Raw genomic sequence first — 14,554 nt, 5'->3', positions numbered from 1 at the left:
TTTAAACTAAGTAAATTGAGTAGGTAAAAGTAAGACAATTTCAATATCAGAAATTAAAAACATTAAAATCGTAATATAAAAATTAATAGAAAACAGGAGTCGAGCTCCTGTGAATAAGTCAAATCCACATTCAAAATGTGGAAAAGATCATTTACCCAAATAAAAAATTTGTGAAAAGCAACTTTTCTTTTTTTTTTTTTGTGAACCAATCCATCTGGCTTGGCAAAAACACTGCACTCGTCCGATTGATTTTTAAAAACTGAAAAACTAAAAGATATGAAACGGTCCATCGAGCGACGCGACGGCTGCAGTGAAATGGTTAATTTTAGTAAAAATATGTCGCGACGGATGGGATCGCGATCGCGTATCTCCTGGCTGATGGAAAGCGAAAAGTTGCAGATGTAATCTGTATGCGAGACAAACCACCAGGACATTAACTCGTCGTGAACTCCGACGTTGATACCTGCTAAAATTATGCCGCGTCTCTCCGAACTTAATTGCCGGAGGCGCAGGCAGGAACGTAATTAACGGGCGCGTCTAATGTCCTCCGTGTTAAGCGAGCTCGCAGGGAACGGGAAAAATCTCGAATCTAGTAACGCGTTTCGAAATATCCTCTTTTAGTCGATTTTCATTAACAGAGAGATAGTGCTTGTATAGGTGGGTACAATTTAGACGAGACCGACGCTCGAACGGACTGTGAACGACGCAAGTGTAAAGTGGAAAATTCGTCGTGAGGATTAATGCATCTACCTTGCCAATTTCGGTCCCCTTCGTGTTTCGAGGCTGTAAACTTCTGCAGGCAATTCTACTACGCCCATTTTGACGAGAAACTTCTCCCGAGAACGTCTTATTTGCTCGGCGAGGTATTTTCAAGTCGGACGGTTTGCAGGCCAATTGTATTTTCATAGTTCCGGGAACTAATCTCGTTCTACGTGGAATTTGCCTTGGGTAGAAAAATCTTAATCTGCGAGAAACTCTGTTGCTAGGTAAAGGTTAGTAATATGGGATTTCTGTGTGAGGATAAAGTTAACACCACGAGGATATAAGATTACATATAATATAATACAGTGCCTATATAGACCAGTTAAAAAATTCAAATAGAAAAGAACTGAAGAAAATCTGAAAACATACTGAATTGTGCAAAAAACTAGAAGAGTTAAGATAATAAGTGATATACAGACACATTCGTGGTATTTTTTCTGATTAAAATGATACCAAACACGACACAGTATGGTTCATATTTAGATGTTTAATTGACGATAGTAAAATCCCAGTCTTAAAGGTCTCCGAATCGTGTCTATTACACGATAAGTGTGAAGTTTCAGCTCCGAGGCAGTCACACTCGGTTTTGAGTGATTTATTATATAATAAATATATAAAGAAGATTAGGAAACTCAAAACCGAGTATGACTACCTCGGGGCTAAAACTTCACACTTATCGTGTAGTAGGAACAATTCGGGAACCTGTAAGGTTGGGATCGGTTATCGCCAGTTAAACGTGCAAATATGATGCAAACTATGCCATGTTAGGTATCATTTTAGTCAGAAAAACGTCACGAATGTGCCGGTAAAAGTTTAATAGAAAAAATAATAAAAAAGTTTTGTCATTGCATTAGTAATGGCTCACCGATATACCTGACTCGTGTCATGTCACATTTCTAGACCGAGTCGAGTGGTCGAGCTGCGAGGCCCCTGGAGAGGTATACCCCGCAGTAGTGGAGATATGTTTTTGACACTTATCGTATAGAAGATTGTCACACTTATCGCGACACTATTGTGATGACATGAAAAATGTATTTTCTCCAGTTTTTACTAAAAAATTTTAAGAAATCCTCAACGTGCTATCATTTGGTCACACACTGTAGAAGATTCACGAATACAGAGTGCTGAACGAATTTCGCTAACCGTATGAGGCGGATTAAACTCTTTAAACGCTTCCGTGAGCGACGCCAGGGAGATACCATTTACCGGCGGCATTTTTATTATTTTCTTTTTTCTTCTTAAAACCAGCCGCTTTTTCATCCCCCGGCGGTGAATAGTCGGGGCTTCCCGGTTTCCGAAAGACGCACTCTTTAAACTTTTCACGCGCGGCTCGCGTGCCAGCGCGCGGGCCCTCGCGTCTTTCGTCGAGCCGGAACATTCGAGGACCTTTAATTTTCCGGTGCAGCCGCCGCCGCCGCCGCTGCACCGCTGCACCGCTGCACCGCTGCACCGCTGCACCGCGGAGTTTCGCTCGCGAAAATGTTGCCGCCGCTTATCCAGACCGGAAATTACACATACCGATCGTTCGACGACCGGGGAACAAACTCCGGGCAAACGGCACGGCACACGCCGCGCCTCGGCGAAAAATTGATTTTCTTCGGGCGGAAAATAAACGGCAGCGGCTCGGTTCACGGTGACTTAGTTCGAAAAACAAAGGCGACCTTTTCTCCGGAGGGTTTGAGCTTCGGGGGTGGAAAAGAGGCCGACACAACGAAGCGTGCGAAAAAAATGCTTGTTCGGCGTAAATCAGGCGAAAATCATGTCCCCGTTTGCTGCGCTCGCTGATCGGTCCCTTTAATTCTCATGAAACGCTATCGACGATCCCATTGGCTGTTAGGCCGCGCCTCTGGATAGATGTATTAGCAACCAACGAGCTCGCTGGAATTTCATCAGGTGATTGCAAGGGATGCAAGTCTCAAGGTCTCGACACCTTTAACTGTTTTTCTTTGCAATTCCGACCAATGGCAATTTTCAATTAATTCTTTTGATGAATTACCTAGCAATCCTTCTAACACCTCAAAGAAAACTCATTTGATTAAAAAACCGTTTGGTCGAATTTGAAGAAAAGTTATTAGTTTTTAAAGGTTGTCCACTTAATTTTCCCCCCGACTAATATATTTTTCATATTTTACGTGCGTATTTGCCTATACCTATTGCGGTTGACCTTAACTGACCTTGAATCCAAATAAAAAAACCGTTCCATTCAACACAAAACAAAGTTGACCTTCACATCACCTAGACGCCTCCGCCTATGGAAAAAAATTAGTAACGTCAGATTACGGGGCCCTCGATACCAAGCAAGTTACTATAAATAAATAATAATAGGAGTCCGCCGATAATCCTCTCTACTTGTGATTTTTAAGCCTTTTAAATAATCAAAGTTCACATAATAATTTGAGCAACCACTGTACTTGCAGACTGTCTCTTGCGATCTCCGGGTGGCCAATATCAACCGTTTGATAAGAGCGCGATAAGAGGGGTATTAGGAAGATCCGTATCTTAATTCGAGAAGAAAATTAGCGTAAGAACTTCGGGATGGTTTCGCCGCGAGGGGTTGCGGGGATTGGCTGTGAAACAATGGCGCGCCATCCGGGTCGGGTGGCGAGGCTTCGTCGATAATGGGACTCGAAGGGCAAGAGTCGTTAGCCTCGAGTCGTTGAGCGAATCCGAGACGGATGAGACGTCGGGCGAAAACGAAATCGCGATCGGCAGGATTCGGGGCCGGAGAACGAAGGGCGAAAGAACGAGAAAGGGCGTGGGCCAAATTGAAATTCTGGGGATAGCCGCTGCGAGAGAAGTGTCCTTGGACCTTCCCCCGATGAAATCTGGCGTCCCCAGCCTCTCCTTGCTGTCCTACGAAATTCGGTTTAATCTCGACTTTTCTTCCGGAGGGCCACGCCCGATAGCAACCACTTTATTAATTCTATGGAAGCAATTATTTCTCTCTCCATCCTATGCACTTTTCCGCGTTCCACTTCCGTTTCGTTAGTCGCGATTGAAACTGCCAAACGATGTTTACGCTGTTCACTGGCAAGATCGCGATGCTGCGACTAGTTTTTGTCGCGAGCAGTCGTTTCACACTTAGTTTATTTCGTGGATTATTTAATTGCACAGACGTAGTTCACGGGGCTTGCTTACACAAGCGTTACACAAATCTCCGATGCTAATTGGTTATTAATCGACGAGCAACGGCACGACCTGCCGGTGCGGAAAGCCGGCACGTGATTTTTAATTAATTTTGTCACGGTCCGTCGGATTACTTGCGAGATAGTAATACGTTTTTACTTTGCTTTCGTTTCAACGTATGCTCTGACGAATTAATTTGCTAGCCTGGGTACAAGGTGTTTCCGAAATCATGGGAAAAACGGCTAGATTTTATGATTGAGATATCCTCTTTGCAACAACAAAAAAATACTTGACGTACGATTTTTTGTTGGTCGTTTTATTAATTTTTAAATGCAAGGTGTACAGCCAACTGTACAGCGACCACCGAACTTGGTCCTCGTGTTTGTTCCACAAAACAGTGAAAAAAAACCGTGCATCAATTTTTAAGGCGTCGTTGTAAAGGGAAGGCTTCAGTCTTCAAATCCGTGGAAAATTCATTCGCGAAGAAAATTTTTTAATGTTTCTACAGAGGTTTGAATTTATATAATTTTTTAGGAGAAACGGGTCTTCAATTGCTCACCTGCTACATCGTGTAAAAATATCTTAGAGGGAAATGGTTAACGGTGGGCGAAAGTAGAATCTTCAAGCTTCAAAATGAGTCCAAGTTCATTGCTGTACGATTGTGTTTTACGAAATTACGACGGGTCAAACATCGCCAATTTCTCGAGAATCAGAGATTTTATGTTCACGTACTTTTCGGACCCACTGTATACAAGACGCGACTCAAGGTGATTGACACAAGGTCCTTTTGAAAAAATGAGAAAAAGGTGTAGAATCAAATTTTTTTATCCGACGCTTCATTTTCGAGGAAATCGTGTTTGAAAGTGCAGCGAATATACGTGCTATTAAATGGGAGTCGTCCGGCGCGTCTGACCATGACCGACCAATTCTACTTCGTGCGTATACTGGAGCACGCGAACCCGAGGAATCTTAAAATTCGATTTTCTCGGAAACGAGGCGTCAAACGAAAAAATGTTATTCCTGTTTTCCGATTTGGTTTTACATATAGAATCACCCCCTGCCCGCTGGTAATCATTAGGCCGCATCCTGTACATGTAACTTCGTTATTTCTATAAACTCAGATAAAACCTTGTGCAAACATGGTTTAGCCAACACGTGCTTTAAGAAAACACAAAATAATTCCTGGCAAGTTCTAGAGCAGTAACAACGAAACTCTCTCGATATTATCTTAGTTTTCGATCATTCTCCGAGGCTTTTAACTATGCAAACTGATCGACGGCACAACGACCGGTCGTGATTCGCCAAATCTATCGATCGCGCGATTTCGATTGGACGAATGATTAATTCAGCATTCGTCGAACAACTCTAATTGAAATGAGAACTCTCGATGCTCGAGATCCAATTAGGGTCGCGCCGATCGATCGCCCCGGGGCAACGTAATTTTCCGTGGGCAACGTTCCCTGCCTTTTTTCGACGGCATGAGTTATTAACATTCCTATCGACGCGGCGAGTCGCCTATTGATTCTTTCCTCGACCAGCTGGCGATCGAGCTGGCAAACATAGAACAACAAACGGCCGAACGTGCGCGTAATCACCGTTTCCCCAGTCGTTGCAGCGGTTTTTCACGGTCGAATCAGCCCCGCGATCGATAAATCGCTGTGGGAGCCACTCAATCGCGCAAGTCGATTTAATTAGGATTCGTATCGGCGACACGCGCTGCCGAAGAAACATTGCTAACGGTGCACAGTCTGGTCCAGAAATTATGAAACATTGGCCAAACCGATTTTCAAACAAGCTCGCATATTTCGACAAATTTCTGTGCTGTCGAAAGGCTTCAAAGCTTCCACAAATCCAAAATATTATTCATTTTAGATTATTCTGCGATAAGACACAGCGTTGAAGGCAAATACCATAAAATTCGAAGTAAAATTAAACGTTTCGGATATCAATTATAGAATATCAGCAAACAGGTTTTAATTAGACGTCCCTATATCACGTGTATTTAAATATACACGGAGGATGGAGAAATTAATGTTTGCAAAATACTGACCAGTCTGTTAATGAATACGTATGTTATTAATTTCCTTTAAACAGAAATAAAATTCTATGTTGATATATAGTATTTGGAGGAAACATAGGCACAAACTTTTTTTGATCACTATAACCACAAAATAACTCTAAATTTCCACTCCCCAGAATGATTAATAAAAAAATGGCTCCTCTATTATGCTTTTACCACTTGCAATTCGTACAATCTTTATTTTGCATAAAGGTCCGCAGTCGATTAGCGACGACTACAGGATGATTCAACTAAGTGGTGCGGCACCCAAATTACTTGTAAACTATTTGCTATATGGAAAAATGGTTCAAACGAAAGTTGTATGGTTTCAAGAGTAGCATTAGTTTTCTTCTATTTTGCTTTTTTTGACGAGATATAAAAGAAACCCTGTGTTTCTCTATCGTGAAGGGTGAATTTTAATCTTGCGGCTGAAGAGAGCATTGAATCCTGAATAAAAAGCCATAGGGATGCAAGGAAAAACGAATAGTTAAAAAACGAATAGTTACTGAGATGTTCTCTATAAATAATTTTTAATGAGAGTTGCGCTATTAAAATTTATATCAATAAAATTAATCCCTAATATGACATTTAATTGTGTAACAATATTTAGCCCTATTAAATTTCATTACTACACAAATTAACTATATTTTATGACATTTCATTAAAATTTATTTTTTTTCATTTTATTATTAAATATGAAAAATGTATCTGAATAAAACTCATTGTTAAAATAAAATTTACAACACTTTGATGTTCTCAATGGGGATCTCTGATACTCATTGTCTCTGTGTGACGAAATTCAAAATATTTTTGTCCACGTTTGGGAAAATCGACCACCATGCGTGGTCCCGAATGTATCGCATTTCTGTGAGCACGAAATCTCACCGGTCGCTTGTTCCGTTTTCGCAGGGGCGGCTGAGAAGAGTTCGAAACACGGGGCCGAGGATAAGGCGAACAGCATAATCACAGCCATGAAGGAAAGAATGAAGCAGAGGGAGCTCGAGAAGCCGGAGATCTTCGAGCTGATCCGGTGAGTCTTTCTCAGTCAAAGATATTTCTTTCTTTTCTGCCTTTTTTTGTCTGCCGCAGCAGAGTCGACTCGACGGATAAGCGCCGTCGATCGGTCGCAACGCACGAGTTTCGAGGGAGACATTGTTGCGATCCGTTACGATCTAACTGGCAGGATCTGTCGTCATTGCTCGCCGATCCCTTCGAACACAGATTCATTCGAATCTGATTGAAAAGGTCCTACGACGAATAAGAGAAAGACACTGCTTTGCACTGACGATCCAATTCCAAAAATGAAACGAAATTAAGGATATCACTGATACGGTCGATTTTAATACGGTATTATTATTTATTCATATTAATGAAGGAGACGGTCCAAAAATTAATGAGAGAAAGACACTGCTTTGCACTAACGATCTAATCCCAAAAATTAAATTAAATTAAGGGTATCGCTGATACTAATGATATTAATACTGTATTATTATTTATTAATATTAATGAAGGAGACGGTCCAAAAATGAATAAGAAAAGGACACTGCTTTGCACTGATTCAATCCCAAAAATGGAACGAGGTTACCCTTATCACTTATAATACAGTCGTTTTTAATTTTGGAATTATTAATATCAATGAAAGAAACAATTCTACTAGGAATAAAAAAGAGATTTGGTTTTTTAATTTAACGTATAGCTTGCGATACATTTATTTTGAATACTCATTAATATCCACTTCTATCTAGGAGATGCTTCTAATGGAAATGTATGCTCTAATGAAGAAATTTATTTAATAATTTCTAAAGGAAATGTATGCTCCAACGATAAAATTGATTTAATAATTTCTAATGGAAATGTCTGCTCCAGTCAAGAAATGTATTTAATAATTTCAAAATGAAAATATCCTTGTAACATCAATAATTATAAAATAAAAAATGTGAACTGGGTCGTGGCAGGGTTGGTGTACGGAGATTTTTCTGACTGACTGTAAATGTATCGTAAGACAATCCTTGGTCCGGACGGTACGCGGTATATTATTCGAAGTTTTAGCATTTGCATAGATTAGTTATAGCTCGCTCGACGGTCCGAGGCTGGGTACCCGCCCGCGCGAACGCCGGCATTCAGGATTTGCCGGGACAGTGGAATAGGTGAATTTAGGTCAGCCGACCGTCGGGCGATAAAGAGCGCTGGCAAACAGCGCTACGATCCGGCAAACGCGATACCGCGTTGCGTTCCGTGTCGCATCTTTTGTGTAACATCAGGACGACACAAAGGATTTTAAAAATATTTCTCTCCGAGCTTCGAACTCGAAAACCGAGAACGCGCCTGATAAACGCCGTTTTGTTCGCGCTACGGGCACTACGAACTTATGCTCGGAGGAATGGTAAACAAAACTTCCATCCTCAAACAGATGCCTCTTTCTCCAAGCTCGGAAAATGCGAACTGTCATTTTGCCGACTCATACGGGATTTTTAACCGTAAAATTCGTCGGTTCCTTTTGGTTTTCTAGCCAACTTTTGCGTTTGACGAATAATTCCTCTGATAAATTTTATTTTAAATTTTATTATTGCTTTACTGTGGATTTTACGCATTTATGATAAAAATCAGAAGATAAAATGCCAAATATAATTTTGAAGAATTTAAAAATATTGCTGTACCGTTTTCAAATGGTTATAACGATTCAGAAATAAATGTAGCCTCTGTGTGTTGCAATTAACGCAAACAATTTTTATTTTTCTGACTCGAAAATAGAGTGCAAGGCGTTAATTATTACTCACTCTACTTTGAAATAATTTTTCTAACCTTTGATAGGTCACAGGATTTATTAGAAAAGTTATTTGTGAGACACGAAGCGAAAGAAGTGGGCAATTATTTTGATATCAACCTAGTGGTTCTCACAAGAAATTAGAAACGAATCGATTAAATTAAAATCTTGAAAAATCACCTATTGGTTATCGAAATGTAAAATTGGACAAGGTTGTTAACGCTGCGTTTAGGGAACAAGGAAATACGAAGGCAGCTAGCGATAATCTTTCTCATACTTTTCTCCGATATTACTGACCCAGTTAGCTCCACGAAACTTCCCGATCGCGCCGTTACAGGCAACATTCAATACACTTTTTTTTTGGCGGAAGCCCGGTATTAGATTAATGTATTATGGCTGCTTTGTAATTCTCAGAAATTTAATAAAGATACCCCGCATGGAAACTCGGCCCGTCGTGTAAGAACTCTCGAATTTTCAAATAGCATTTCAGACTATTACCGTCCATAATTTTTCTCAGAAACTTTTTAACAAGTTTTCCCCGCGATCCAGCTTGATTTGAATTTTAAATTAGCAAGAGCGAAAAAATAGTATCCCGGACGAACCGTTTCCCGACAATTGAGTAGCTTCGTTATCTAGTTCAATTTATGCGTGCTCAATTGTGACCGATGCCCGTTAAACACAATTTTATTTGGAAACATAAATTACACGTCCCTTTGAAACGGGCATAGCTTTTGAATCAGTGAATTCCTCGCACTGAAACTTGGATTTTTGGTATTTCCTCGCCAAGATCTACAGGATCATATAAAAAGAAGTTAAAAATTTCTGGGTTGCTAAAGAGAAATTTAACCATTTGTTGAAATAAAACAAATTCTCAAAGGCAAGGTCACTTTTCGACCTCCTAGGTGTATGTGCCCCCTTACCACGGTTTCGACACTACAGTGCACGCGTTGTAGCGGGGTTGATTGTCATATAAAATTCGCAGAACGAGCACCGTGCACATGCCGCCTTGGCATTTCGTACAGCTGTTAACTGATTCCCTGTGCTCGGTACCGTTTCACATGACGATTCGCTGAGCAAACACGAAAGCTCGACGCGACCCGACTGCACGTAAATTCTGGGGGCTTCTAACCAGATGTGTAATCTTGATTCATCGAGCCCTGCTCCCCTCCTCCCCCACCCCACCCCACCCCACCCCCCCTCCTACATTACAAATCTGCATCATCCTTTTGACGTCGCCAGGGACGATCGCGGACAGCATGGTACGCGAATCCTTCACCTGAAGAACGTTCATTTATATCGCGCCTGTCAACCGGAAGCTGCTGCTCCTGCTACAATAATAATGCGTCGATATTCGTTCAAAGGTATATTACCGGACGGTAGGTGGGATATTAAATTCAGGGGATTGAATTACCGCGTCGAACGAATCCAGCAACGCCTGACACGATCAGGATGATAAATTGGATAATGAAACGCTGTAATACTTTACTTGTCACACCGAGACACTGTGCGACCATCGACTGCCGTTTTGAAGAATCATAAAGTCGACCAATGATCGTCCATAACATACCGTGAATCATGTTTGGACAGTTTAACGGGACGATACATTTTTTAAAATTGGGCCATGCGACTTGGATTCTTTTTTAGAACAATTTACTTCGTGACGTGAAAAGAGGTTTTGGACAAATTGCAATTGGTCAGCAGAGAAAATACCAAATGTTGCACTCTACAACTTTTTATATGGGCATATGTTGAAAATTTTATAAATACATTTTATAAATCTGAATTTTTATTTCATTTTTACTTTATAGCAAACTGAAAATTGTTTGCTTCAATTTGCAAGACACAGGAAGCAAACAAGAGTGTGTTTTTCTCTTTAATCATTTTTATAAGTCGCAAGTTATTTGTCAATATTCTGAAATTCTTTTAATCTTGCTAATGTAGGGAACTTTGCCCACAAATTGTTGCCATAAATGCATAAAATCCACGGTCGAGTCGTAACAAATTCGAATGGTGTATTATACGTTGGCTTAAACTAAATTTACAATTGTTTGTAATTTTTATTTGTTTTAATTATTTCGAATTTCTTAATAGATGAACACTATACAGTATTTTCTCGAGATATGTCAACAACACGGGTCTTGCGACATATATCGCGAAATTACTGTAGAAGACTCGTCATAAAAATCTCAACTTCCTACAATTCGATGTTTACTGCAAGTTTTTGTAGGCGTACGGAAGAGAGAATTTATAAAATCCCTGAAACGTTTAATCAGAGAAAATGCGTTCTCCCCATCACATTCGAGTTACGTTCTCGTCACGGAAACTTGTTACGCAAATACAGATCTATTTCGTCGTGCACGCATTTCATTTGCCCTAATGAAACGTCACACGCAACGTTTACGACTTACAGCTAGGTTTAGGTCTCATCTAATGAGTACCCTTTGCGTATTACCAAAGCACATCAAAAGTTGTGCACCTGCGACGGTTTTAGGACCCATGGACATATACAGTCTACGAAAAGTATAGTCAAAATAATGTACCATGTCAAAATTATAAATGAACTGCCGGATATTTGTGCAAAATCCAAAATTTCGGTATCAATTGCTAAAAATGGGAACTAAATAAAAATTGATTACTCTCTTTAATCATTTTAAGGAGCGGGAAATGATAATATTCTTAAAAAGATTTACGTAAACCAACTTTTTACCGTCTCATTTGTGTTGTAAATCTAAGTCTAATTATAAAACTGTAAGGGAAAGACTAACAAATTATAAGGGTAAGGTGTGCAGCCTCTAAAAATATCTTGGAGCTCCTAAAAATAATGTAGATTTTTCGACAAAATTGTAAGACTTGCGAAAAAATTGTAATCGTAATTGCTCGAGAAATTTTACTCTCCCGAGTGAAGACATACAGTGACTCCCATTAATATTCGGACACTTTTAAAAATCGTATAACTTTGTTAATATTAGACCATACGACTTAGATTTTTTTAAAGAAGTAAGCACAATTGGTTTGCTACATGAAGTGAAAAAAATTTTTTAGAAAAATTGCAATTGGTCGAAATTGCAGAGAAAATACTAAAAATTGTACTTTGCAACAATTTTATGTGAACTAACATTGAAAATTTAGAAAGTACGATTTGTAGATCTGTATGAATTATACGTATTCTGAGAATTTCATCAAAAGCTGTCAACGTTGCAATGAGCTACAGATGTTTCAAAATGATCACATAAGGACGAAATTCCCTGACAAGGCCAAAATTCTGCGACTTTCATCCTTAAGATTTCATCGTTAAACGTTTGCAGCTCAGTGCAACGTTGACCGATTTGGATGAAATATTCCGAATATGTATAATTGATACAGATGTACAAAAGGTACGTTTTAAAATATTAGCCCGCATAAAAAAGTAGTACTTTCTCTGCAATTTCGACCAATTGAAATTTTAATCAAACATTTTTTTCAAGTTATGCAGCGAATCAATTGTTCTAACTTCTCAAAAGAATTCAAGCAGTATAGTCCAATATTGACAGAGTTATGCGATTTTTAAGAGCGTCCGAATATTAGTGGGTGTCACTATAGATCATACCGAAGACAATTGGTGAATTCACGAACGGTCTCTGACGCGGCATGCGTAAACAAGAATTGTGATTGATGCCTAAGCGATTCACTATGCTGCGTACAGTTCGTGATATCTGCGGCACCGGTGCACGCAACAAATGTATTTCGTTTGAAAATATTCATGGTCAATACGCCGTATCTACATGCTTGTCAATCTCCGCCGTATTTCCTTTCAGTATTTTACGACCGATACGTATGTCGAAATCGATGGCAGTATTTTCCGCGTGAAATCTCCCCGGTTATTTTTTAGTCAGAAAAATATAACATCGTTTGACGGAACAACGTCCAACGGTATCGTCTATTCATTATCCGGATTGTTCCGAACGCCTTCGTAAATCTTCCATCATATTTGCATGTGAATTTACGCGAGATCTTACGTATCCGCGCAACTCGTTCGCAATCGTGCTTTCATTATTTACCGTAACAATGGCCGCGTTCAGATAGTCCGGGAAAAATCAGGTCGACGTACAAATCACGGAGAAATAACGAAAAAATTCGTCGGAAAGAAACGCAGGCGCGACAGAAATTGTAAATACTATTCCAAACGTTATGAAAGAACAAAACAAAGCAGCTGTACACACAGGTTAAGGCATTTAAAACAGGTCACCCAAATAACTCGGTTGCTGTTGAAGACAGAAAAAATATGTCAGACGAAACTTAGTTCGAGGATGGCCTAATCTCGTGTTAACAGTTTTTCTGTAAGTGGTCGCGTAGAGGGCATGTGTAGGTCAACTTTGTTTTTTAAAATGGAATGATATATTTTTCTGTGTACTATCTGATAGGGCACTTTGCATACAGTGACCTACGACTCCAGGTCAGTCAACATCATTGAAACTGCGATGGAAAATATTTTATTTCGAGTTGACCTTCGTATGTCCTCTACGCGTCCACCTACGAAACATGATCAATATGAGATTATGCCACCCTCGAGACCGAGCAGATTTCATCTGACATATTTTTCTGTATTGCCAATAACAAATGAGTTATTAGGGTGGCCCGTTTTAAATGCCCTGTATGCATTTTTGTTTAAATAAAAAGAAAGTGTAACAGAGAAAATCTCTTTCTTTGCGTTTATCTCTAAATCTGAGTTATCATTTTACCGAGGCGAAAATATAAGGTACCACATAGTAAAAAAAAAAGAACCTCCTACTTCCCAGTTTCAAACGACCCTCGTATATTTTAAAAAGGATGCGATAAAAATATGCAGCGCACTTACTCGGTGGGACCCCGAATCGTACCGCGAGCCGCGTGAAACATTTTGCATAGTGAAGACGCAGAAATCTGGAACTGGACTTTTGAACGATTCGCATTTTTATTTCTTTGCTACCATTACGATTATTTATTTAAAGTGTGACGTAAAATGTTTTCCGTCAATTATGTGACTGTAGTTGTATCTATCTACAGTAAATTCGCGATATATGTCAGCAACACGGGTAGTGGGGATAATTCCGCGACATTTATCATCCAGGCCTCGACGACATGTACAATGACGAGTAAAAGTGTAAACACACTTCGCTAGTTTTACATAAAACAACCTATTTTTCAATTGAATGATAAAGATTAGGTACTAATAATTACAAAGTGAATAGGATAAACAAAACACAACAGTTTATTTTCGTTAATATTAACAATATACGGAATATTTATCGAAAATAGGGATTGAAGACAATTTTTACAGTTTTGCAGTTTAATTGTGCTCGTCAAAGTAAAACTTTAAATATTTGGTCCATTTTCCTTTACTTTTTTGTACTGCTTCTAGCCTGCGTGGCATACTATCTATTAAATTTTTAATCATTTCCGGCTGAATGTTGTACCATTCTTGTTCTGTACTTTTCCACAATTCATGAACACCTGAATTGTCATATTTTTCGAGCCTTCTTTTCACAATTGACCACAAATTTTCGATTGGATTCATATCTGGACTTTGTGCTGGCCACTTCATCCCAGAAAACTTTTGATTTTCTAGCCAGGTTTTTACTATCTTTGCGGTATGCTTAGGGTCCTCGTCTTGTTAAAATACTACTTCATCTTCAGCAAATTCAATAGAAGTAACAACAGAAGGTTGCATATTTTGAAAAATATTTAAATAATGCTCTTTGCACATGATGCCTTCTATTCGAACTAAGGGACTAGCACCCTTATGAGTAAATCAACCCCAACACATAATTGAGCCACCCCCGCACTTCATAGTTTGTTTCGTGCTACTTGCTTGATTACTATTTTCG

At 39.4% G+C, this 14,554-nt stretch overlaps 1 protein-coding gene and 1 long non-coding RNA gene across 8 annotated transcripts in view; one reads left to right on the top strand and one right to left on the bottom strand.

Annotated features, from left to right (window-relative positions):
• Unc-13 (unc-13) overlaps window positions 1-14,554 on the top strand; it is a 628,091-nt gene that overhangs the window by 545,926 nt on the left and 67,611 nt on the right. For all 7 annotated transcript variants that reach the window (XM_076787594.1, XM_076787596.1, XM_076787595.1 and 4 more), the window contains one exon: window positions 6,857-6,977. In XM_076787594.1, coding sequence (XP_076643709.1) covers window positions 6,857-6,977 — 121 coding nt within the window. The remainder of the gene's footprint in view (window positions 1-6,856; window positions 6,978-14,554) is intronic.
• Window positions 1-14,554, bottom strand: part of LOC143354008 (uncharacterized) — a 43,786-nt gene that overhangs the window by 18,131 nt on the left and 11,101 nt on the right. The gene's annotated exons all lie outside the window — the stretch shown is intronic.

The sequence above is a fragment of the Halictus rubicundus genome, chromosome 5 (assembly GCF_050948215.1).
Source record: "Halictus rubicundus isolate RS-2024b chromosome 5, iyHalRubi1_principal, whole genome shotgun sequence".
Taxonomy (NCBI): domain Eukaryota; kingdom Metazoa; phylum Arthropoda; class Insecta; order Hymenoptera; family Halictidae; genus Halictus; species Halictus rubicundus.
This window is presented reverse-complemented; position numbering and strand designations above follow the sequence as displayed.